The 26985-nt window shown below is 35.5% G+C and overlaps 1 protein-coding gene across 8 annotated transcripts in view; it reads right to left on the bottom strand.

Annotated features, from left to right (window-relative positions):
• The window catches only part of retm (real-time), a 262293-nt gene that overhangs the window by 62905 nt on the left and 172403 nt on the right, over positions 1-26985 (bottom strand). For 3 of the 8 annotated variants that reach the window (XM_067088028.1, XM_067088029.1, XM_067088032.1), the window contains exons 2-13: positions 23771-23920; positions 13466-13597; positions 12875-13003; positions 12145-12415; positions 11520-11609; positions 4183-4298; positions 3533-3722; positions 1925-2013; positions 1412-1570; positions 880-992; positions 534-639; positions 41-118 (exon numbers count right to left, since the gene is read on the bottom strand). In XM_067088028.1, the coding sequence (XP_066944129.1) occupies positions 41-118; positions 534-639; positions 880-992; positions 1412-1570; positions 1925-2013; positions 3533-3722; positions 4183-4298; positions 11520-11609; positions 12145-12415; positions 12875-13003; positions 13466-13597; positions 23771-23920 (1623 nt within the window). The remainder of the gene's footprint in view (positions 1-40; positions 119-533; positions 640-879; positions 993-1411; positions 1571-1924; positions 2014-3532; positions 3723-4182; positions 4299-11519; positions 11610-12144; positions 12416-12874; positions 13004-13465; positions 13598-23770; positions 23921-26985) is intronic. The other 5 variants (XM_067088031.1, XM_067088034.1, XM_067088033.1 and 2 more) reach the window with 3 other exon arrangements.

Below are 26985 nucleotides of genomic sequence, written 5' to 3'. Positions count from 1 at the left end.
TGTGAGATAAAGAGTCCAAGATTCTTAATAGGTTTCTTACTCTAAGCTCCAGTTCGTCTGGGTGCATGACTGTGTACATGGACTCTGGTACTGGGCCAAAGCGAGAAAGAGTACCTCGCTGTTTGCCCAAAACGCCAACCACAATAAAGAGAAAGAAAAAGAAGTAATAAAGAGGAGGACAACATCTACACATGACAGAGAAAACAAATTAGAATTACTGTTTCAAACCTAAGATCAACATACTGTACAGTGCAAGATGAAATTAACATTTAATTGCAGCTGTTATCCACATATTAAACCATAATTGCTATATACCATGCACTGCTTTGGCGTCATAAGACTTCCCTGAATATTACCAAAGTACACTACTACAACTACAGTAAAAACACTTCTAAATTCTTCCAAAGATTTATAATAACCTTCACATGAATTGAAACAATAATGCAAAACATTTATTTTACGAACTTTTTACATATGCTACTATAGTAATACAACACTACAGTAAAACTGAGGTTGAAACACAATAGTCTTACCTTACATTCTCCTCCTAGAAAATCTGGAATGTTCTCCTTAGGCATAAAGTCAATCAGACCACCAGTCCCTTGATAATCATTTCCTCCATAAAACAAAAACTTAGATCTGAAAAATATCCAAAAATATTTTTTTTCTGTTGAACTGCAAGACTATTAAAGACATCACATTTCAGTAGCATCATACCTCTACGAAAAGCGATACATAAACAATAATATAAAAAAAAAACAATTAAAACTTAACTGTTACCTACTTCCTAATCAAAAGACAAAAGTACAGTACATAAAAACAACTGACTTATAACACCAGGCAAAAACATTACACCATTATGCTCACAAATATCCTTACCTTGTATTATCATCGATAAAAGTAGAAACAAGAGTCCAAAGAATAGGGAAGACTCTAGGTGCTCGAATTATCAAGACGCAACTCATTGTCTCGGGATAGTTTGCCTCTACAATCTGTCCAAGAACAACATACGCAAATAAGATTTCTTTGGCAAAGTTTCTATTGTTACACTGTAAGTGATTCTAAATATTTATTAACATGCACTGTATCCATTTCAATGCAGCCCTTACAAGCATAGTCTAGTGAATGAACAGTTTAAATTGCATCTTTAATGAATACATTCCTTAATACTTCAAAACTTCTGATGTGTAATCTTTACATTTTTTCTGCAGAAATGTGATCCCACTGCAGTATAATGAACAGCAATAACAGTTCTTTCATGTGAATTAATTTATGACAACACAGAACAATTAGTTTGGTCAAAAGCCACATTGAATCTGTAATTTTCCTATTGTATATTTAAAAAGCTTGCATCAATTCTAGGGTTACCTTAATTACACCATATTTTATAGTAAGTGATAACATAAAATACCTCGATAATTTTTAGTAAGGTTCTAATGCCAGGCCTCCATAAATGACGCATATTGAGTCCTTCGAGATCAACTAATAATGTCCAAGTAGTTATAGGCCTTCCCTGACTACTGGTAGCTTCTTCAGTAAGACGAAGACCCTCCTCGCATATATGTAACGTCTGAATGTAAAACAAAATTAAAAATACATAAAAAATTGAGTTACAGGTAATGTTTATTTATTGTCCAAGGCCTTAGATTTAAACATCAACAGCGATACAATAGCCTTGGAACATTATCTCATGGCACCTAAAGTCATAATCTTATATAATACTGGTATAAGGTTTCAATGCAAAGCCCATTGCAAAATATATCACAAAAAAGTATTGATTGGTGTAATAGTGCAGTAATACAGTTCACAAAAATTAAGGATCAAGAAAAAGTCAGAACTATTTCATGACTTTAATAACTAAAATGAAAAGTAATTACTATACAGTATGCTTTCACATCACTGTAAGAAGTAATACTGTACTTACATGCTTCAGGAGACCTTCTTCTCCAATAGATTTGACAAGACCTTTGACATCCATTTGTCCAAGTCGCAGAAGGTATAAAGGTCTACCCTCTGAAAGTCAAGTTTATTTGTTTTTAAAATAAACAAGAATATTTACTTGACACTGTACTCACATTGCCCTCACATGGCCAGTTTTAAATAAAAATCCAAGCATTCTTAAATACAGTTATAATGTACAGTATAACCAATCATTTGAATCTATAGTCTACTCTCATTCCAGGAACTTTTACCTTACTGGTATGAAGAAAAATAGCTCTTATGCAATATCCATATATAGTATATGTTTGTGCATTAAATGCTCTAGATTCTGAATGTATTAGCATGGCAGTCTGAATAAGGAAACTTTCATGTAACTTTTTCATGTTTCATAAAATGCTATATTATTCTCCTGAGTAAGCATCCAACTGATATGAGACTACTCATACCACCATGTCATCTGTCTCTCTTAGCATAAGTGCAGAAGCTACATAACAGATCTGAACAGTGGGGATGGAAGGAGAGCAATCTCAGTGAAATAGAAAAATATGAGGTTTATAAAATAAAAAAAAAATATTGTACTAAACATCTTTTACTTGTTTATACAATGACAAACCAATTATTTTACTTATATTGTTGCTTAGGTGAGAAGCACCATCATGGTTACTAACCATTTTAACTGACTTAATGCAGAAAACTAGCTATAGAAACTCCAAACTTTTAAAGGGTCTGTCATGTCCCCTGGGATCTAACAAGCTGGGATGTGTTTGCCAAAGATGGTAAGAAAAGACCTAATAAGGAGAGTGAGGATGATATGCCAACACTTACAAAATACAAAAGTAGCTATGTTGTGTGACCATGTAGCAATTATTTTTTTGAGTTTTAAACTGTCTTGGTCCTGCTACCTCCATACCAACTTTTCTGTCTAATTGCTCCTCTATCCTTTTTCAATCTAAAACCAGCATACTCTTTACAGTCTCCATTTTTAGCCACCAGACACATCTCTCAGCAACATTTTTAGTTGAAATATGATCATGAAGCCCTGAATCTTAACATCTTGTAGTACACCTTGTCAATTTCTCTACATTTTCTTTCTAAGTACCCAAGCCTCTGCATCATAGATTTTTGCTCTATTTACATGCTGATGGGATACAATACTGTACTTGCATTTATCAATAGTCTGTCAATCACTTTTAATTATCTGTGTGACTATTTCTACTTTCTAGTGTACTACAGACCTTCTACTACATTACTGAAATGTTGGAGTCATCAATAATAATGAAGCCACACTGATAAGAGTGGTGGTCATGTGATGTGCAGGTACAGGCACATTTTTATTACTAAAATTGGTGTTTCCAGCATTATCTATCAGTCTTCACAGGTACACCTTTTTTCTACTGAGTAGAGTACAATTCTTGGTGTGGTACTCATTTTAGAGGATATAAATACTTCTTCCTTCAAGATGACTGTAGTACCTCTTAGTTAACCACCAGTCTTTGTGTATGATACAGTAACGAACAAATAAAATAAAGAGCTTTCACTACTGTATGAAAATAGTATTGTATATTCTTACTATGTACTGTATTTTTCTTACCTTTGTCTTGATGATGCCAACCTCCAGGGAAGTAATCCTTTACTACTTGAGGTTCTTCATATTCAGCCATCAACTTATCAATTTGATTTTTCTTTCGCCAAATGAGTGAATGACTTAACATCTCACGGGCCTTTTCGATGTTGAAGTCTCGCGCACGTAAGAATCGTAGGAGACAAGTGTCACTTGGAACCTGAAACATAGCAAATGGTAGTACTATGCCAGTTAAGTTAAATTTTCAGTGCTGTCATTAACTTCCTTAATAAATTTATGTAATTAAATGAAACGAAGTCATTATATGCCAACAAATGTTAATCATCCAAGCACTGCTGAACATGAAACTTAGTGCTAAATAAACTTTAATATTAAACAGCACTAACATAGAGTGTACCAAGTATACTGTCACATTTCTATTACTTTTTCACTATTTTTCTACATTAAGACAATACTGACACTGTAAAATAGCAATGCTTGCTGCAAAGATAAGGTTTAATAAAAAGCAGTTTTTATAATTTTCCTTCAACTCCTGGACTTCACAATTTCTCTGTAAGATGGAATCCCCTGTTTATTGTTCTCTTATAAAAAAAATGGTATTCAATTGCTTCTCTTACTAAGCACAAAAATAGTTATCAATGACACTTCCAATTACTCACTTTTCCCTTTTGTAACTCAGCAACCCACTTCTTCAACTGAATCAGCCGTGATTCTTGCAAGGGGGTGAGATCCCCAAGACAACGTTTGATGTAGTCTGCATCCAACTTGTTATTGTCTGTTGAGAAAACAAGGCTGTGCATCAAAGCTGTTCTCTAGTACTGTACAAAATACTATTTTTACAGGTTTCTATATGGTTTATGGAAGATGTAGATAAAAGGTAAATTTATAAGTTTTCTAATACAAATAATTTTCAATACTTTGCATGGCAATACTGAAGATGAAATATACATGGCACAAAAGCTCCCAAAGCAATACTAAGAAGTAATTACAACATTATCTCTGGAATAGAATTTCCTCTGATTATCTTTTTTCCACTCATGTAATCTCAAAAGCTTTCATTCAGTTCGGTAGTATCTTGCCCACTGGCACAAAATTTTTTAAAATACTGCCATTCATCTGTCATTCATTCTGTAGTACTACACTTAATTCCACCCCCTATTCTCATTTATGTTTAATAAGTTAAAAAAATCTAATCCCTAAACTGTATATGAATTTACTGTATATATATTCATTACTGAGTTTTACTTATAGTTAAGCTTAATGCAGTCATTCCTATATATGCTGTACACATATATAACAGTTCAACACTATAAAAGAAAATTACAGTGAATGCATTGTACTGTATGAACTTGTAATACAAAATCTCAGTATGGATGTCCAATAATGTAATTTGCATATGAGATAAGCAAGTCTGTCACTGTTATAAACATACTCAAGTCAGTCATACTCTTCCCAAAACTTTCATTCAAAGAAAGAAGAGAAAAGACATGCCCTAATTAAATGGGAAAATAGGCAATGATGCCTGGTCAACAAGATTTTGTCAATTTAATTTCAGACTACTTCATACTCATATTATGTTTTCATAATGTAAAACAACTTTATAGAACCATCAATAATACTGTATATATGAATATATTTATAACCCAACTGTTCCCAAGTTCACCAGTCTTTTCTCTGTAAAACAAAAGAAGGTAGCCTCACTTAGCACATGCCCTCTTAGTCCTCGAATATATCTCAACCAATAAGTTCTTTTTCATGTAAACTGTATGTATGGCAGCAAGATTTAAGAGAATAAAAGAAGGGCACCCATTATATAATTAATGGGTTTATTTGGTGTTAAAACATAGCGTTTCATAACAGGCCCACTAATCATACACAGTATGTGCCTGAAAAACTGTTAAGGTGGGAGGTAGTGCCTCTGGAATCCAGTAGAGTATTAGGGACATTAAGGAATCAGAAAAAGCCTCTGTATCTTACAAACTTATAAGAAGTATGGTGAAACTTACAGCATGTAAAGCAAGGTACCTGCTTTACAGGTTGTAGGTTTTTTCACTATTTTTCCACATTAAAAAACACAGGCACTGTAAAAATAAATTGCTTGCTGCAAAGAAAGCAGTTTTTATCATATTCCTTTAACTCCTGGACTTGGGAACCTTTATGTAAGTGGGAACAGAAAAGTAACCATTTACCATCAGCATGAAAAGTCTTAGCCAATAACCCAGAAGTCTATGCATCTTAACAGCACCATGAATGAGAGGTGAAGACAATAAGTAATGATGAAAATGATGATGAGTATCTACCATGTCTATCAGTCCCAATGATACAAGTACAACCACTTAAGAGAAATGTCTCTCAATGAGTAGTACAAGTAGACTGGCATTGTCAGATACTGAACAAAAAGCCACAGACGTAGAGAGCAATCCAACTTTCTGGAGTCATACTTTTTACCAGTTATACTTACCCATTCATCACATTACTGTAGGTTCCCAAAATTATGCACCTTAGTGAATAGGTGACATGTCCCTCATGAATTATTTCTTCCTTTGGCATAGGGAGAAATACTGCCTGGAGGCATCAACCATTTCTAATGAGCCCCATATTCTTTGGAAGTTTGAATTTCAAGTCAATGACCGATGTGGGCTTGTTCCATATGAATAGGGTCCATCTGAATAATAATAATTAAGTCTAGCCTTCTGCAGGTAAAGCCTGATAGCGTAAGTTCCTCTTTATTATTGGTGATGGAAGACATGGAAAGAATGGCAAAGGGTGCTGTAGAACAATCCTGGCTATGAGTGTTTGGGTCTTTGTTATGAAGTTAGGAACAAATGGCATACCCACAGACAACCAATCTAGTGAGTGTGGCCTTTCCAAACAGTTGTCTCAATTGTGGAATATGAGACTGTACTGGTTGTTGGGTCGCCTACTAGGTGTTGCCTGTTGCCATGAAGACTTCATGATGCTGTTGTAAAAACTTCATGCCCAAGTAGCTCTCAAAGTCATCTTCCCTGTGAACTCCCTAACAATGCTTCTTTGGGAAAGAAATGGGTCAAGATCAGAGGCTCAAAGAGTCTGCATATACTGTATACAGTGCTCCACCACTTGTTCACGGGGATAGGTTCCAGAACCCACCATGGAAATGCAAAATCTGCGGAAATGCAAAATCCTTTCTAAAAATGCTTATAACTGCCAAATACCCTGTACCCCTTAAACTAAAATGCTTATAACTGTCTATTTTAAAAGTTCACTGCCTAATTTAGTAGTTAAAAAAAAAAACCTTAAGTTATCATACTAAAACAATTTAATATCAATTCAAACAAACATACACCACAGATCGTCACCCCAAAACACTTTACGTCATCTTAGATTAGTACTTTACAACTGTTACTCTTATGTATACTGTATATGTCCCCTAAAATGCTTATAACAATGATTTGCTAATTTTAAAATATTAATATTAGTATAAGCACAGCAAAGTATCTGTAAATGTTTAATACAAATTAAATAAATCTTTAATACAAATTAAATAAATCTGTCTTACAGAACGTTTGACAACTAATCAAGTTACCCCTGTATACATAAGCATAGCCATTTTCTCTCATAGTATTGAAGTTGTCCTGTTTTGTTTATATATTGGTAACAACAATTAAAATTATCACTAATTCCCTTTTTTTCATATAGCAACACTATTTATTCACTAATTACTGTATTTTTTCATATCGTATTCATGACTAAATACAGATTTTTATGATAAAAATAATTTACAGTGTATTTACACTGCAGTAATGTTATCTACAAAATCCAAGACTTAGTGAAAGTTCCCCTAATGAAAAGTGAGTACTGTGTTCCACAAAAATCTGAGACAAAATGAAGTACCAAAAAGTGAAGCACGGAAAAGCGGGGTAGCACTGTAAGGGAAACAAGAGGTTAATAGACCCTTAGCTGCAATATCCCTGTTCCTCATAAGGTCATTTGCTAACAAGTATAAGACGATATGAATATGCAGGATATGCAAAGAACCATACTCATATCTTTGGCAACCTCACCTGATGACTTTTCCTCCTCTGTGAGCAGTAAGCTAATGGCTCCCAACATCTATTCCTGGCAGTTGGACATGACAAAGAACTCCAATGAAACCACTCTGTAGTCCGTGTCAATCAGAAAGGAACTGACTGGGCATGGACAGAAAGACGGTGGGTCATACTGAAAAATCTCACAGTTGAGGACTTCTGGAAAGGAAACTTTGCTGCGTAGGGTTGAGTACCCTCTTTGTCATTATGCTCAACAACTATATTGCACCCTCTTGAAGTTGAGGGTGCCTTCAGCATGTCTGCATTTAAGTGTAGTAGCCAGTAGCCAGAGTCCTCAGTGTAGAGGGTTGGCTAGTCCTTCTCTGGGGTTGCAAGAGCCAAACTAATCTCTAGTGATAAGGCTGTCTCCTCCTCCTCTACATTATAGATTAAGTCAACATCAAGACCATCTCTACAGAAGAGAGCTGGATGACAGGTTCTGCTTCAAAAATGGCCCAAAGTGCAGCAAAATTAAATCCACCAAAATGTCACTATCCCTTGTAGAATTCCAAGAATGACTGCTACTACTAAGCTTTTTGCAACTTATCTCACCGACTGAAGAAGGCAGCAGGCTCTTCTTGTTGCTGTCCCTATCATGAGAACCTGAAGATATGTGAATAGTAGAGGCCTTCTACTCGTGGAGGAACTGGCATGGTTAACTCTAATCATGATTTCTGTTCCTATGATCTCATTTACTCCTTGCTGAGGAAGTGGTGACAGTCAAGGTTATGGCCAAGGGGGGATGTAGCTGTCTTCAAGCAATGACGGTAGTGATCTCAGTGTCTGGAGGCACCAAGATTGGTGAACTCCTTGCTTAAGGGTGTGAACAACGAAAAGTCAAGAGAGGGTAACTGTCAGTGACAATGGGCAATGAACAGAATGTCTTCAAGCTACAGTAATGGCAAAGCTGCAGATGCTGGTGTCACAATCTTGAGACAGTTATGGTCAATACAACACCCCACATCAGTGCAGCTTGAACTGCTGGTGTAATGGTCATTGGCAGAAGAGCACTTACTGCAGAAAATGAAATGGCTACAGGAGTCCCATCTATCATCTGCCTCAGATGCATCTGAATAAGGTCAGTCATATGAAAATACAGCCTCCTTCAGCTGAGCCAAATACAAGTTCTTATCCGTATGGTCACATATACTGAATACACTACTTGTAGAGTGGGCTGGTCAGCGAGAGTGACTCAGGCAGCATGCACAGGTGGATGTGCAGGCAAAGTGGTTGATGAGCAGGCTGACCATGAACACTGGCACTCTATTAACAAAAATTGGAGATAATTCTGTTGCCGACTTACAGACCAATGACTACAAAATGGATGAAGCAGCCATGTAAGCCAGGGCTCACCTTGATCATCTTCCTGTGTGCATTGTGCATAGAAGAACCACTAATTGGGCAACGACTCACAGAATGTCTCGCAGGTGAAGAGCAGTAAACATACCTGGCTGTAACAACTGTTGCAAGGTGAGGGTTCTCTGTTAAAGACAACATAAATGCATGACCAGCCTTACCTGGAGGGCCTTAATAGGTATGCTGGGGCACAGCAAAAAGCTCTGCAAATTCACACAAACCAAAAAACACAATCAAGCAAAGGAGATATAAAAGTGCAAAAAAAAGTTGCTAGTACACAAAACATACTAAAAACATGGAAAAATCACCACAAAACTGAAAAAGTAACCAGTTATGGAGTTGAAAAATATAATTTCATAAGAAGCATTTAATATTTAAAAACTAGAACTAATTAAGGGCAGCAACATGTATAACTGACACACTAATTTCAGTAATACAAAACAAATAATTAATGCAAAGTACAAATAATTCTACCCAGAGATAATGAAGTATAGATTGTTAATGTAAGGGCAGAAAGTTTACAACCCCCCAAAACAAAGTGAAGCATAGTACACTTACTCTTTACTGTAGTCCAGTAAATATGGATGGGAACAAAACTGTTCGTGCAAACAAAGACTCATTCCAGGTATTGATTTTCAAAAAATTCACCAATAAAATAAAATATGAGGAAAAGGGGAAAATTTATGCATAAAAAAACAAGATGGAATGAATTAAAGATTGCAAAAGCTTAATGACTCATTGTTAACAACACCGTACAAAGCCAGTGATTCAAAAAGACACTATTATCACTTATTGTACTGAAGTGAAGGGCTGAAATAAATAATATGAAAAATAGAAAATAAATTAGTAATAGGTACTGCAAGCCTCTGTAGTATAAACACCTGGCAAAAAGCAAGTAAAGCTGTTAATAGAACTGCAAGCTCACAAAACATTAGGATGCTTTGTGGAACTACCTTCTGTCTCACTGGTGACCATGGAAACATTCCAGGCACAAACATGGGCATATGATTAATGGGGTTGCAACGAAACAAATGGAAATACAGTATGTGGGTGTCATATAGAGTACAGCATTCACTTTTAAAGTGAATCCTATGTCTGTTTAAAGATTCAGAACCAAACCCTATGCTGGAAACTCTGCTGTTATTTATACTGAACTACACTCTAATTTAAGGGTTTATGACTATTTTCACATAAGAACTTTAAGATCTTCAAGAAAATGGGGTGTTTTCACCACATTACCATACAACTCTAGATAAAAAAAACTCCAGCTATGAAATAAAATCAGAGGTATGCTATACTTAAAAATAATTTTCCTAAACATAGTACTGTACAACTGACTTGCAAACCACTTTGATATTCCTCTTATCTTATTACCACTATTACCAGTATGTATTTAATCCAGTTGTACCCAAAATACTTTAACAGTTATGTACTCCAATACACAAACACACACACAAACATACATGTATACAGATACACTATTAATTTTTGTAATTCTTGTGAGACTGAGAAGTAAAACATATGAATGTTAGAAATAGTGTAATGCAACAAATCAAAGAATATTTGATGTCTTGTGAATAAAACTTAATCAGCATTTGTTTAAAAGGTTTCATGCTTCTGGCAGACACTGTAATCATTCTGGAAATACAGCATACAGAATGTTACCGCATAACACTGTGAAACCTCTCAGAGTGTCACCTGGAAGGTTACATGATATAGTGAATTGTTCTAAATCTACACTATTGGTAGGTGCTGGTTTCAACATAATCAAAGTCAACTTGGAACATATGAACTTGATTCCTGTTTCAAGCCTGCCAACCCTCTGCCAAAAACATTTTATTATCAAATTTGAAAGCGCTCTACTGTTTTAATGAAGAAAAAAAAAAAATAAATTCAAGTACGAAAATAGATTATAGTACATGAATTTATTAGATGCATAAAGCAGAGGTCAGACTACAACAAGAGTTTCTCAAAAAGTAAACCTGTGCAATGACACAATTTAACAGTAAATAGCAATACTAGTGATTCACAAAAGATTTTTTTCATTCTAATTTCATATTCAGTTATGAGTATACTGCTATTCCCAGCACTATGGGACTTTTACAAGTCCAGTGCAACTGGGCTACTAAACATACCCACAAATTGCAACTGCTACAAAGAGTATAACAACACTGGTATTAAAATATAAATATAAATAAGGTAGTACATGGGAAGGTTATAAAATGCTGAATATTGTAACAGAGAGAACAAAGAAAATCCCTAAATTTATTAACAAGTATGTAAATTAAAATTTGACAAATAAAGGTTTTGAACACCCCAAAATGATTCTTCAACACAGTATTCAACCTTATTTCATACTGATGCACAATTGAGGGCACTTGCATTTGAATTTGTCTTCTACAAGTTTGTATGAGCCAAGATGACCTTACTACCTTGCAGATACTTTTGAGAAGGGGAGCTAGGAAAGCAGATGGGCAAAATCAACACTGGTGAAATCAGGAATCAAAATACTTCATTCTAAATAAACAAGCTGGTTCTCAGTGATAGGACAAAAAAAAAAAAAAGGATTATACCCAGATCTGTCAGCTTATTATCCATAACTTCTGGGGACCGGTTACCCAGACACCACTGAACGTACTCAGCATTGGACATGAAAGCGTCATCTGAAAATTGATAAGTCACAAAGACCTGCTTATGTATCTAAAATCTGATCTGGTAATACATAAAAACTAAGCAAGAATATGTTTGCTATCTAACTAATGAGAATTGCTGAATGCTCTTACAGAAGTAAGAAATTATAGAAGAAGTAAGTGCACTGGGACAAACTTCTCATTCATCAATGGATTCACAAGATAAAATATTTACATACTGTATTAAATGTTTATATGTAAATTCTATTGCAATACATTCTAAAAAATATTCCCAGTAGACTACGAAATACGACATACATACTCCTTCTTGAAAAAATGTAAACTGTGAGTTGTTTTAAAATGGAATGCATGCATAAAATAGTGATAAGAATGATTTTCTATTGGAGTAGAAATACAGAATTACACAAGAAAAAATGAAAAAGATAAATCAGCTTGATGATTATATATAGCTTTTTCCCAAGAGATCTCATATAAGGATAAGGCACTAGTATCTTCTAATAGCTATTATATAAAAAAAACTGTAGCTAGTTATGGACAGAGCACTCACCATCACTAAGGTTGAGTTTGTCTATATTAGGAAGGTGGGTGGCTGAAGCTCCAAGTTGAAGCTCTGTCGACCCGGTGGATGGAGTACTGCTGGTTCGGTCCCTGATCTCAGTCTCTTCAGAGCTGCTTTCAGCCTCATTCTCGAGTTTCTTGCTTTCTTTGGTAACACACACCTCTGGTATGGCTTTTGGGGTGGGCTCCTGCCATCTTGGAACTGAAGTAATGCCTTCTTTTCGAAGTTCCTCTATGAAATATTCAATGATTTCTTTGCCCTGCAAAGATTTGGACAATGTAGCTCTTCTATTACGTTTTACGAATTTTTCTCTCAAGATTATTTCTCCTCATTATCAGCGCAATATTTCCTCTTTGATTACCAACAAGTACATTAGATAATTTGCCTAAATTATCCATAGCAAAAGCAAAACCTTCAATGAATGGGTAGATAACACTGAAATTATTACTGTAAATAGACACTAAAACTCTTGTCACCTTATGAAAAATTGATAGTCTTACTGAGAGGGAATAAAACTTGAAATTCCGACTGCAACTACGCAACCTACTGAAAGAGGAGAAAAATGAGTCTTCAAAAGTCGGAAATGTTATGGCAGTAAGGATTTACAGAAAAATCCCTGCACAATCAAATTAAGAGTGATTGCATTAAATCACCTTATGTTATCCAAATACCATACAAAACAAACACCTGCAAGCGCAAATTTCATTTTAAATCTTACTTTTGATATGTTTTGCGAGTATTGCTTCATGGCGATCTTCTCGACAGTGCTTTCGAACCCAAAAAAGCTCCTGATATCAAGCGCTGCTGTCTGTTCAAAACAGGTCCAGTCACTGTTCTCTGGATGGACCTAACAGAAACGAAAACGGGCTCAGTATATTCAAAGATGTCCAAAGTATTACATGTAAGAACAGTAATGGCTGGGTAAATCAGTGAAACCATAGTGATGACAAACAGCCTCGCTGAAATAGTGTAATATTAATGTGAATATGACAATAAAAAAAAAATACAATAATCTAGAAGCTAGAAGTACCCACTTGGCAAAATTTCATGAAGATTTACAAGAATGTTTGACCCACGAAATATTCCATAGATGGTTGTTTATCAAATTACTAATAGCGAACCTGAGTCAATGAGAAAATTAGTGGAATTCACAGAATTGAAGTCCCATGGAATAAATTTACCTACACAAAATTGAGAAAATAACAAATATTACTAGTTTTTCTAAGTAGCCAACACAGTTATTCAGCCGCAAGGCTTACTTATTGACAATGAATCGACCGACATTAAACAAAGTAAGATATATACTTACCGAATATTTACAATTTTCGTTAATAACGACTCTAGAGGAGAAGCTTTCATTGTAGGCTTCAATTGTAAGTGTGCGATTTCTTCTGTCCAAGGTGTTGGTCTGAATGAAGTAGATGAACTCTACGCCCATGATCTGAAAAGAAACATGGCATAATTAGCAAACTGAGCACGCAACATTTACAACTTTGCAATCTGAAATGGAAAAAATATCAGTCCCCAACATTCACTGAACATTAGCGTAGCGCTTATAACCTATGCGATGAAACTCCCCTGGAAATAACAATTCATAAAGGGTATATATCTTTAACCTGTTATTTGCTAGAAACTTTATCAGGCAGTTTAAGGAAAACATTTTTTTTTTAAATTTCCAACCCAATGCTGGGAGAGTATTATTAGAAATGAGACATATTTAGTCTTCAAGACATGAAACAACTGGGATGTTGTTACGAAGATGCGATGGGCTTCGGGGCTCGTAAAGTTGAAATGAATAAGAATAAATAATACAGAAATTTCTCTACGTATATTTTCATAAAAATGAGTACAAAGGCTCTAAGTATGAGAAATTTACTTGGTAAAGCAATAAAGTTAACTAAACTTGGAACATTATCTTGTTTTGATGCCAGGTGTGGCATATTACAATTATATATCATCAGACACTTCTGGCAGAATTCGTTCCCTAAAATGCTGCCAAACTGAGTCACGTTCACTGTCAGAGAAGCGCAAAAGCACATCTGTCTCTCAGTAAAGTATTGAAATGCATGCAAATCCACAACGGGTTAAATATGTCACACACACACACACACACACACACACACATATATATGTATATATATATATTATATATATGTATACATATATACATATGTATGTATATGTATATATATCTGCATAGATCGTAATATTTCACTTCTTACTGCATAATTATTATAAATAACATTAGCACGCACTAGAGACCAAACCTCCAGCAAGACCATTCAATGCTACATAAAATCTACGATGCCTGTGAACATCGTAGACTTTTACAGGCTGCTCCAAGAGCTAGAGCCCCGGCTGACATAAGGCCAGCTTTAACAGCAACAGCAAAGTGGAAGATATTGGTTTTAATTCTTCATCAGTAAGCACCAAGAGCTGATTATCAGGAGTGAATGGGTCCATCACTTTTTATCTTTCACTTACATTCACCTCAATATGGTTATTCGTGCTCCATGAGTTTTGTTGATCAACAAACAAGACATGTGCACAATCATTATTTCTTTCAACTTCGTTGACGGAGGGAATCTAAGCCTTGTTAACTTGGGGGTCACTAAAAAAAAATAATAATGAAATAAATGATACAGTAAAAAAATTAACGTGAACCATTAATCTTGTAAGGAGACTCTCTCTCTCTCTCTCTCTCTCTCTCTCTCTCTCTCTCTCTCTCTCTCTCTCTCTCTCTCTCTCTCTCCATACATACATACACACTCATTATATATATATATATATATATATATATATATATATATATATATATATATATATATATATATATATATATATATTTGTGTGTGTGTGTGTGCTTGCATATATATATATATATATATATATATATATATATATATATATATATATATATATATATATATATACACACATACGTGTGTATGTATGTATATTACCCTTTCCGTTACACAGAGGAACACTGCTGGAAAATAAGAAACCCTTGTGAGAGACAGAGAGAGAAAATGTTTATATAGTATAAGGCAAACGCACGACGATAGACCAAAAACACTTGACTGTGTTCTTTCAGAGGCTGCAAGTTCCAAAACAGTGGTTTCCTTCCTGCATCTTGTTTGCTTTTGGCCCCATTTCAGGATCTTGGAGCGAGTGCGTCTACTTTTAAGGAACAACTATCCCTCCATCTTGCACTTACAGGTGTTCAGGCTTAAAATTCTCTCTCTCTCTCTCTCTCCATGATCGTCTCTCTCTCTCTCTCTCTCTCTCTCTCTGCAAATACACCAGAGTAAGACGGCCACCAGCAGCAGCGTTCTATATTCAACCTCCTTCTGTACGATAACTGTCCTTCTTTTGACGATACGAAGCTAGCGAATGCTCCTTCTGCTATCGTCAGGGAATAACCCCTAAAGACACTATCCAAACACACTCCCCATCCTCCTTACATCACCCCTACGCCTCCTTCATCCTTCTTGGTTGCATGGCTAAGTCTCTCTCTCTCTCTCTCTCTCTCTCTCTCTCTCTCTCTCTCTCTCTCTCTCTCTCTCTCTCTCTCTCTCTCTCTCTCCCCTTCAAATGGTCAAACGGTATAAGATGGATGATAAGCCTTACATAACTGCAGATGATAAGACTGCCACTTTCAAAAAGTTATAAAATCACTGCTCTCGTTTTGATTAAAAATTAATCACAGTCAGTTTGGCAATGGTGAGAATATGCGATAGCTTTAAATAACGGTAAATTTTGTATTAAAATGAAAGATTATTACCATAAAATGAGAAAAGGAATTTTTTTTAGTAACTACCTGTTTTATCACATGGAATTATAATTACCGTCTTCTAAAGATAACTGAAAACGTTAAATATCTGATTTCCCTGAAACTTCAATGAGCACGACACCTTTCTCTTAGTAAATTATAAAGGTGTTTTTTAACGATAAATTTCAAAAGAGCTGAATATCTTTCTCCCAATATCATGGGCTGACTGTAATGGTTATAATCTTAATAGGTATTTCGACTATTCAAAATACATGTGTGCGTGTGTATCCACTAAAACATAAAAGCAAGAATAAAGAACCATTATAAAGTTCATTTAATTTATGCTCTAAATACATTTCTCTGGGTACAGTGGCGCACACGAAAAGAAAATCTGGCTGGTGACTGCGCATATAAACGTCAAGGGGTGACACTCTACATCCAAATTTCAGTATCATCACACTCTCTCCACGAAACGGCAGGAAAAGGATTAACTTTAGACAGATATGTAGGCAGAGAGGAAGCCATACTTTTAAAGTGAGCAATCTCTGAAGAACTTTTATCATCGACAAATACGCTGAAGCGATCTGCAGATCCAACTAACTCCACTACATTTGAAATTCCTATGGCACCTGGTCTCCAATTTACTATTTGCTCATAAGAAAACAATTTAGGGCCCTCCTCTCTCTCTCTCTCTCTCTCTCTCTCTCTCTCTCTCTCTCTAACGCAAAAACACACAAAAAAGCAGTCATAATTTGCATATCTATACCAAATATGTTTAACACTAGAATGCCTGATGGAGTCATTTGACTCCTTGCCACCATTCAAAGTGCTCCTGATAGTTCTTTCTCATATTTCACTGAATCCTTCCATGACTTTTAATGATTTGAGTATATTACATCATGCAACTGTAGAAGAATAGGTTGGATTACTTTAGACATTAATTTTTAGTTTTTTAATGGATGCCCAAAGGAGTCATTTTGACTCCTTTAAAGTAAATAATGTAAGTCTCGTTTTCTAATCATTTTTACATTACGTATTCAAGACTATAATATAATGGTTGTTTCATTATTAAGATTTCTTCCTTCCAGATTTCCTAATTTTTTCGAGTCATTTTCCTCATGATTCAAGCAAATTTCCTACGTGCAACATTCAAGTAACATCATACTTGAACATTCCATTATCCCTGTATGAATACAAGTATTGGTTAGCTGTAGATAAGAAGAGTAAATATCTTGTGAATGGTTTTCCTTATGTAGGGAAAGAAGAGCATCGTCCTACAGGAGAGAGGGTTGCTGATTATGTTGTCATGCAACTAATGGAGCCCTATTTGAACAAAGGGAGAAATGTCACAATAGATAACTATTTTACATCTGTCAACTTAGCCAAGCAACTACAGAAAAAGGGAACCAGTATAATAGGGACTATGAATAAAAACAGAAGAGAAGTGCCTGTCACAGTGAAAACCATGAAAGACAAGTTGTACTCAACTAAGATTTACAAGTCTGATGATATGACCCTAACAGTTTATCAAGGAAAAGCTAAAAAAAAAAAATGTTGTTGTTCTTATCAGTCTCCATCAAGAAGTTGCTCTAGCCAATAATGCAAAGAAGACGCCAGAAACATTCAAATGTTGCAACGATACTAAATATGGAGTTGACATTTTGGACCAAATGGCTCGAAAGTATTCAGTGAGAACAAGCACAAGGCGGTGGCCTGTACATTCTTTTCAAAACACCTTGGACCTGGCAGCAACAAATGCATGGGCGATCTATAAGGAAGTGACAAAGGAAAAAATTACCAGGAAAGAGTTCCTTGAACAATTGTCAGAGGAATTAGCAGAAGTAAATATACAGTCAAGGAAGAAATTAGATAAGAAGGGAAATAATCAAGGAAATGGGGAAAACAATGACCAAAGAGGAGACCTAAAGAAGTACTGCCAAGTGAAGACTCATTGTAAGAAGAATCGCACTATTGGTAGTTGCACGAAATGTAAAAAATCCTTATGTGGTACTTGCACTGCAGAAGTCATGCACATGTGTAAAAGATGTGATATTGTGACAGACTCAAATTGTAATTCATTTACTTGCACATTGTAAGGTTACTAGACTATCTATTTGTCTTTATTTCTAAGATCTCTTTAGTTTCTTCATGTTTGTAAAAATTGGAATACAAAGTACATTCCCAAAATCATAACAAAAATAAAAGTTATACCAGCCTAATCAACAGCTTATGCTTTTTACCTGGGACCAATGACATGAGAATTATTATGCAATAAAATTACACTGTTTGTATACATGATAATAACAAATGTAAAAAATTATAATGCAATTAAGATATTTCAATAAATATTAAAAAATATATAGGGGTCAAAATGACTCTGACTAGGAATTCAAATACACCACTGAATTTAAGCATCCTTAATTATAACAAAAGAACAGTATATGCAATAATATTACATTGTTTGTATACAAAACTGTAAAGAACGTGAGGAATAATAATAAAATGCAAAATATTTCAGGAAATAACTATAAAAAACATAGGAGTCAAAATGACTCCCTTTGGGCATTCAGGCACATTGCTAGATCTGGGCATCCTAGTGTTAATGAATGAGTACATGGTGTTAGGCTAGCACAGGTACATTTTAAGTGAAACGAACAGATGTACAATTAAGCATGTAACTGAGGCGTCCTTAAATTCTTATCCCGCATTCCTGTTCCCGTTGGGAGAATACACTTCAGCATAATTTATTCTTATTCTCTTATCTCCCCCATTATTTATTTAAAGGCCGGTTCTGACTAGCCTCCATTTTTCAGTCTAATTTCCCAACTAGAATGTTTTCAGCTCTTAACTACATTCAATTGTCGTTCCTAAAGATGACGATCATGGAATTATTGTAGCCTTTTGTGGTACTTATTCAAAGTTTCAGTCCTCTGCGATTGGCATCTCAGTTAACAATACTGATACTCTCACTAATTTTGTTAATCAAGGTTCTGTTCAGTCAGCGTATTCTAAGAGAGCATTAAAACGCAACCGCTGGCAAAAAAAAAATAATAATAAAAATAAATAAATAAAACTAGATAACCAGCGGGGTGTGACTTTCCATCATTTAACAACCACATTATTACTTCACATCACGGAACAACAAACATCAACACAACTGACGGACGTCGCTCATTAAGCCGTCACGAGTATTGGTGTGACGTCAGAGAAAACCGAGGAGCCCTCACCGATATTAACCACGTAATGTGCTTAATATCAATTTCCACCTCAGAGGGCAATCTATTTTGTTAGGCAAGGGAAATTGTCACAAAAGGGTCGGGAAGGCAGAGAGAGAGAGAGAGAGAGAGAGAGAGAGAGAGAGAGAGAGAGAGAGAGAGACTAGATACAATGAAGTAAAATTTCATTAAATCCCTTCATGCTGTGATAGATAACGAGAGAAAATTGTAAATGTTATCATGTTACGGGTATCTTATCTCATGAATATCTGATCTCATAAATATCCGATGACCGGTTTCAACCAGGCGGGGTGAGGGTTATATTCTTGTGAAGCACTCGCGTTGTCGCGTTGTAGTTATGATAAATTAGCATTTTGATGTAGCATCGACCACTCCCTTTTATTACTTCTCTCTCTCTCTCTCTCTCTCTCTCTCTCTCTCTGTTCAAAGCCACTTACGACCAACAACAGCCGACTAACAATCACGTACATAATTCACTAATTACGTCATCGGAGGCACATTGAGTTTTAATAGTTAAATGAATAGTTTTCGTCCTCCTATACTAGGATCGAACTCGGGACTCTCACGTGTAAGGGGAAGCTGGTACTACGTAAAAACGAGAGAGAGAGGAATATTTCCTAAACCTACATTTGAATCTTATAAGCAATACATATGGACAAAACATACGAAATCACATAGAAAGATAACAAGCATTCAAGACATGAAATTCCAGAATTATATTGGAAAGCCATTTGGAAGAGAAAACAGTTGCGGAAGCCTTAGCGTAAACCGAATTAATGAAGTCAAAGAACGATTTTCCACAAAAAAGCAGTCAAGCAAAATGTGTAAAATTACGAACTGCAATATCTCCATTGTAACACCCAAATGCACACTCACGACGCGCTTTGCGCTTACTTCAAATAGTAAAGGCATTTCTCAAATGGGGGACAGTACGAAAACATTACAGCATACCGTATTTTCAACTCAAAAGTGAGAACGCTACAGTGCTGGATAATGAACACAATCATAAGAAAAAAATATTAAACGAAACATTTAAATATAAAGCTCAAGAAGTAAAATTTCAGATGGATAAAATTCATTGTACATATACTGTAAATATTAAAAATAAACCATACACCAATGTATCTTTAATAAACCTTCCGCTTCTTCGACTAAGAAATAAAGACAATTAAACCATCCACAATGTCGAAGAGATATAAACACCAACATTCTTTTCGTTAGATAACTTATTACAATCTTACAACTAAAATATATAAGAATACAGTGAAAAGGAGCTTTAAAAAATGTGAGCGTGTTTGAGGGAGGGGGAGTTAGGGGGAGTCAGAGGGAGTGAGGGTGAGGGTAAGAGTGAGGTGAGGTGGAGTTTTACACGCGTGGAGCTAAGCACACGTCTACACAATTCGCGTGTCGGAATTTTCTGGTGAGCGCACGAGCTTGCGTGAAAAATGACAGTAAGAGAACGGCGTTCATGCGCTGAAATAATTTTCAGTTTTTTCTTCTCTACGTTAAAATTATTATTCCGTAAAACTTCATTCTATCTATAATCCACCGATCGATGTGAAGAACAAGGGAAGTGTAATTAATATGGTGTTTTGAGTTTTTGCTTTCAGGTATGCTATTCCATTCTACGACAGCAGAATTTACATTATTCGATCCCCGAGAGTAGTTGGCGTGCAAAACTCTCTGGTATAAAGCACATCATTTACATTACAAATCGCACGTTTTCCTTTATAAATATGCCTTGTCAGTAACACTACATTTTATCCTTTTAATTACTGATATATTTTCATTTTCCTTATTCCCACCAACACAAACATTTCTTGATTTATCTTTGGTTATCTCAAGGCTTTTATCCTTCCTGTATTCTAATCGTTAGTAATTATCATCATACCACTGCTACCTGCATTTATCAGTGTTCTTGTTTCCATGCATAATCCTCCTCCTCCAACAAAATCCGATTGCAAAAACAACAGCTAAGCAGCCATCGAGTTTTTTCAATAGCCATTCTTCCTAAAGGGCTTCACGAAGTTACTTCACTGATTCAATAAAAAAAATATGATCGTGTTCCTTTCAATATTCCTTTCCAAACCTAATAATCCAAACTACATCTCTCTCTCTCTCTCTCTCTCTCTCTCTCTCTCTCTCTCTCTCTCTCTCTCTCTCTCTCTCTCTTTCACACACAAACTGATAAAATTGACAACGTCTTTGTTCAGATGACTAATGTCACAAACCTATTGTCCTCCAATCTCTTTACAAGACCAAACCACCTCAGTTTCAACACGTCACACTTTCATCAAGAAAACTTTTAAATATCATAGCCATCTCTCTCTCTCTCTCTCTCTCTCTCTCTCTCTCTCTCTCTCTCTCTCTCACACACACACACACACACACACACACACACACACACACACACACACACACACTAAATAACTCTGTAACCCCTTGCGCAGACCGAATGAAAAATTTCATGTTTCAGATTAGCTGCCATCTTTAATGACAGGGTAAACTCAAAGAGGGCGGACCCGAAACTAGTGAACCGCAGACCTTGTCCCGCCATTTAAAAGGACAGTTGAGGATGCCTTTGCTTTCGGCTTTATTGTCGCATGTCTGCATAAATTAGAGGTGAATAACAACCTCCAACGCAGCCGCATGCTTCTAGTTTCGTACTCTGGTCTTTATTCGTTAAAATAAATAAACTATTTTTCATTTATACTTGCTAACTCCTCTTGACGAAAACACCCAATTTTCTCGTGAAGTACATTTAAATACATCAGCATCTCACCATTACTTTAAAATGTCAAATTATATAAGCTGCATTACACATTTTGAAATTCTGAAACACTAGAAGGAAAAAATTACGAGATAAAGCTACTTAGCATACGAAGTCTCATTAAAAAAATGACTGATGAACCGGGAAATCTGTTTACTGTTCCCAATAATTACAGTACATCCAGCCTACAGCAGCAAAGTAATATATATATATATATATATATATATATATATATATATATATATATATATATATATATATATATATATATATATATATATGTGTGTGTGTGTGTGTGTGTGTGTGTGTACATATACATTGCTTTGCCGCATGAACCTGATCTTCAATTTCGACTTGTAATACCATTAAATATCACAATTTACACCGTTCTGTACTTCTGTTCGTGTTCCAAACCTAGGTAATATACGCCGCCACTCTCTCGTTCCTTGGTTCCTGGTTTTAGAATGAATCTTACGCACAGTATACAAGCTTCACGAAACGTCATTGCTGAATTCAAGACTTTGCTAAAATGATCCTCCTAATTTTAGCAGTGGAAAGCAGTGTGTCACACCTGCACATTAGAAAGTCTCTCTCTCTCTCTCTCTCTCTCTCTCTCTCTCTCTCTCTCTCTCTCTCTCTCTCTCTATAATAATAAAATAAATAAATAAATTACGAACATAACCCAATCTCTCTGAATCATTCCAAGGTTACCGTCATTAACCTATCACCATAATCCCATCTCTGTCAGTGACGAAAACGTGCATCTTGAAGATCCTGAAGAACATACCAACAATGTTCCTATTCTGACGTCAGCCATGCTACGTTTATCCTGGCCGTGATTATTCCTCCACTCAGTCATGAATGATAATTCCTATACTGTCAATCAAAAAAACGACCGAAAACATTCAACTATTGGTGCACGTTTATGCAACAAAGTCTCCATTCCAATTATCAATCATTGCCTAGAGTGCAGTGATATTATTTTTATTATTTTCGTCACCGGCAGCAGGCATTTTTAATTTTCCTTGCATCGGTTGCTATCATTAATGTTACATGTTCTTTGTTGTGTGAATTACTGTGCATAATATTCAGTAGCGTTTGCTAAATCCACTAATGCCATACCGCACATATTTTAATCATTATTGAAACACTGTTATGAGCTGAGCTCCTCATTTTATTCTTGCTGCTAACGTATTATGCACTATCTTATTTGTACCCGAATTCTGCATTTGACTATGGCAATGCACTCAAACAAACTACATTATTATTATTATTATTATTATTATTATTATTATTTATCCTCATGAACTCTCGACTGGGTTAGGAAAGGGGAGAGATAAGTGAGAAGAGTGGAGGATAGAATCACTGATGAAGGAATGCACTGGTTCCGATTTAATTCGTAAATGATAACAGAATGAATGAAAATACAATTTCGATCGCTATAACGAATGGTATATATACCATAAAGAATCAAACAGACATAATCCGGGTCTTATAATGACCTCCCCTACGTTTTAAGCCGTGGGAATGAGGGCGGAAGATCTAGGCATGAACACTAGCAGAGAATTATTGTTATTATTATTATTATTATTATTATTATTATTATTATTATTATTATTATTATTATTATTATTATTAATGAAAGTACGCAATTCAACGCAATTTAACTTGAGCAACACAAGCTCGCCTACAAAGTTCCGTTTTAAACGATAATCTACTGATATAACAAAGATTGAGTTCATCCACATACGTCAAGAGAAGGAACAGCGGTCCGAGGGTCAAACCTTATCTCATATCATGATAAAATAAAGGGTTTACCTCGAACGTTCAACTCACCTTCTTCAGGAGGTAAGGAGCCTCTACGTGGAGTCTACACTTTCTGGACACCTGGTGGATAGCGCCGTCCTTCGACGTCGTCTCTTTGATGATGTCCGTCCCCGCCATGATGGGGATCATGTCGCATTTCGGGAACCGACGGACGTACGCCTGCAGGGAAGAGGAAAGAGGAAGGAGGATAAATTTAAGGCAGGTGTGAGCTACTCGAACATTTATACAATTTATTAAGATTCTCTTCAAATCTGATGCTTCTTCCACATCATTTCTTCTGTAAATACTGCTAATCAACGATTCTGCATATAAAGGTTCCATCGAACATTGCTGATCTGTTGCACGCGCATCTTGAGCACCATTATTGTCCCTCTTCCATACTACCCACTTGCACACAAAGTTCCATTACGAACTCTTTGGTACTATGCTTGTTCTTACTGAAATACTGCTGCAGACCGGAAATTGCTACTGCTACTGAATCACTTTTAAATTAAATGTTTCTGTCCATGCATAAATTTATCAATTTCAATGTTACTTTAAGCGCTTTCAATATTCTACTGGAATTAATAACGACATTATCAAAACACAACATACACCTTAACACACACAAACCCACAAAAATGTTTATAGAAATAAAAGAAATGCAATAAGGGCTTTTGATGTCAAATCGAAACTACCCAGGGCACATCTGTGATAATGAATTACAACGTAATTTTCTTTCTATTTTTTTTTCATTTTCCATAACGTTAGGAAGTTTTATCCTAGAATTCTATACCCAGAGTCCGGTCATGTAACTGAATACGCAGAAAGGTAATTCGAACCGATTACGAATAACAAGTGTTTTTAAACCTACTTTTGGCAGCAATGATTAGCAAGAACTGTTTAAACCGGAGTCTGTCACACACATACAATGGTGTCCATTTCCAGGAAATGGAAAGATGGTATGCATTAATGTCAAATTCTAACGAAGGATCAAAAACACGCTCTCTCTCTCTCTCTCTCTCTCTCTCTCTCTCTCTCTCTCTCTCCTAACAGACTCAACATTTGGGTTACTATAAATTATATGTGATGTTATATAAGGTACTGCACAGTCCAACGTACAATCGAGCATTCACCACCAGTAGGGAGTTCCTTTCACCACACATGATCAGATGATTTTCATATTTATAAGTAACAGTTTTCTTATTCTTATATCTGTTGACGAACCATGTTTGTTTGTCTAACTGTCATCTGAGTGTGAAAAACATTCTAGTGAAACAGAAATAAAACGCTCTAAGATCATCATGTGATTGATATACTTTTGTTTCAAATACGTTTGGAAATAAGGATACAATAAAAAAAAATTCAAGAAAGGCAAAAGAGAAAAAACGATGAAATGGGGAAGAACGCAATGTAGGAGGATTTATTTCAGGGAGATTAATGAAGATCGGAATAGCGAGCAATGGACAGGAAGGTGAATAGATAGGAGAAATAGTAAACCACATGACAGGGTACAAAGAAAATTATATCAAAGAAACAGAACGGATAAGGACGGAAGAGAACAGATGTATATGAAACTTTGCTGCGGGGGAGAGATGAGGGAAAGCCACCTGGAGGGGATTCATTAAAAACAGCAACCCCGACCAGGGATTAAGCTAAAAAAGAAGCGATGTATTGGAGGAGGTGGACGAAAGGCATTAAAATAACGAAATCGAGAGAGAGAGTGAAAGAGAGGTGAACTGGGGCAGCATGTGTAGAAGTGCTTAACACACTGCTGATGAGCCTTCGGTGTAGATGTTTGAAGCAGCTAATAATGCCAGAAAGGGATGGCCCCAGATGGTGTTAACTTCCCAGTTCTCAAAAGGTCTAGGAAACTTGCAAACAGCTACGGTAAGCTTACTATCAGGTATATATCTCACTGGTAAAGTCATCAGAGGAACAACAGGTTTTAAAGAACGAACTTATATCGCTTCCCCCATCGTGTGATCGATCTCGGTGTCTTTCGCTGATGAGGTGAGGTTAATGACCACTAAAAGTGATTCTGTCCTCGCACACATCTGGTGATGACGTCATAACCAAGACAGTGTAATACAGGGCTGAATTCGTTTTCAGATACGGAATCCCAGTACGGGACACTGACTGTCAGACACTAGTTTCACCGCTAATTTTCTGAAAACTTGCAAAACTGGGAGAAAGAAGAGAATAAGTGAGCCGAAATAGCAACTATTCGAGAATGACTCTTGTCAAGTACCAAGGGAGTTTTCAGCGCTCTCTCTCTCTCTCTCTCTCCTTTACACAATGGCACATATTCATTCCTGCTTTTGGAACTTGGACGATAGCTACTACTCTACAAAATCTGCAAACTTTGATCTTGATCATCATAATATAGTAAACATAATCACCTAGGTTTCAGTTATTTTCATGTACTTTTCTCTTTCATTAACTTTATTTCTTTACGACAACTATACGACAACTACTTGTATGTATATCGTCAAAAAACCAAGCGCAAACACACAAAACGATAAAACAAAATGGCAAGTCTCCAGCTGAAAATGTTTATGATTTAATTCGAATATTTAAATAACGAAAAGCTGCCTCTCGAAAAATGCTCTACCGCTGGGTATCAAGTTATAAATATATATATATATATATAATATAATATAATATATATATATATGTGTGTGTGTGTGTGTGTGTGTAAATATATATACATATTTATATATATAATGTATGTATATATATATATAAATATATATATATATATATATATATATATATATATATATATATATATATATATATATATATATATATATATATATATATATATATATATATATATATATGGTGTGTGAGAGAGAGAGAGAGAGAAAGAAGAAATGTACACAAACTATTTCAGCGTAAAAGATCTCAATCGAATTTCAAAAAACCAATTCTGGACAGATTAAATACGAGATTAATTCATTCCGACCTTGAACTTTGGACGTCTCCTATCTGAGAATGGCAGGGGGTCTACCAAAATGGACCATAACTGTAAATCAGGCTTTATTGGCATCTGAACTGGCAGTTCGGTAGTGTGCCAGAGATTTCTGTGGGCTTTTTTTTTTTTTTTTTGCGTGGAGGTACTCTAGATCATTAAGAAAACACGCAATACGCACTCGAGCATATAGAGTATACATATATATATATATATATATATATATATATATATATATATATATAAAATATATATATATATATATATA

The sequence above is a fragment of the Macrobrachium rosenbergii genome, chromosome 44 (assembly GCF_040412425.1).
Source record: "Macrobrachium rosenbergii isolate ZJJX-2024 chromosome 44, ASM4041242v1, whole genome shotgun sequence".
Taxonomy (NCBI): Eukaryota; Metazoa; Arthropoda; class Malacostraca; order Decapoda; family Palaemonidae; genus Macrobrachium; species Macrobrachium rosenbergii.
This window is presented reverse-complemented; position numbering and strand designations above follow the sequence as displayed.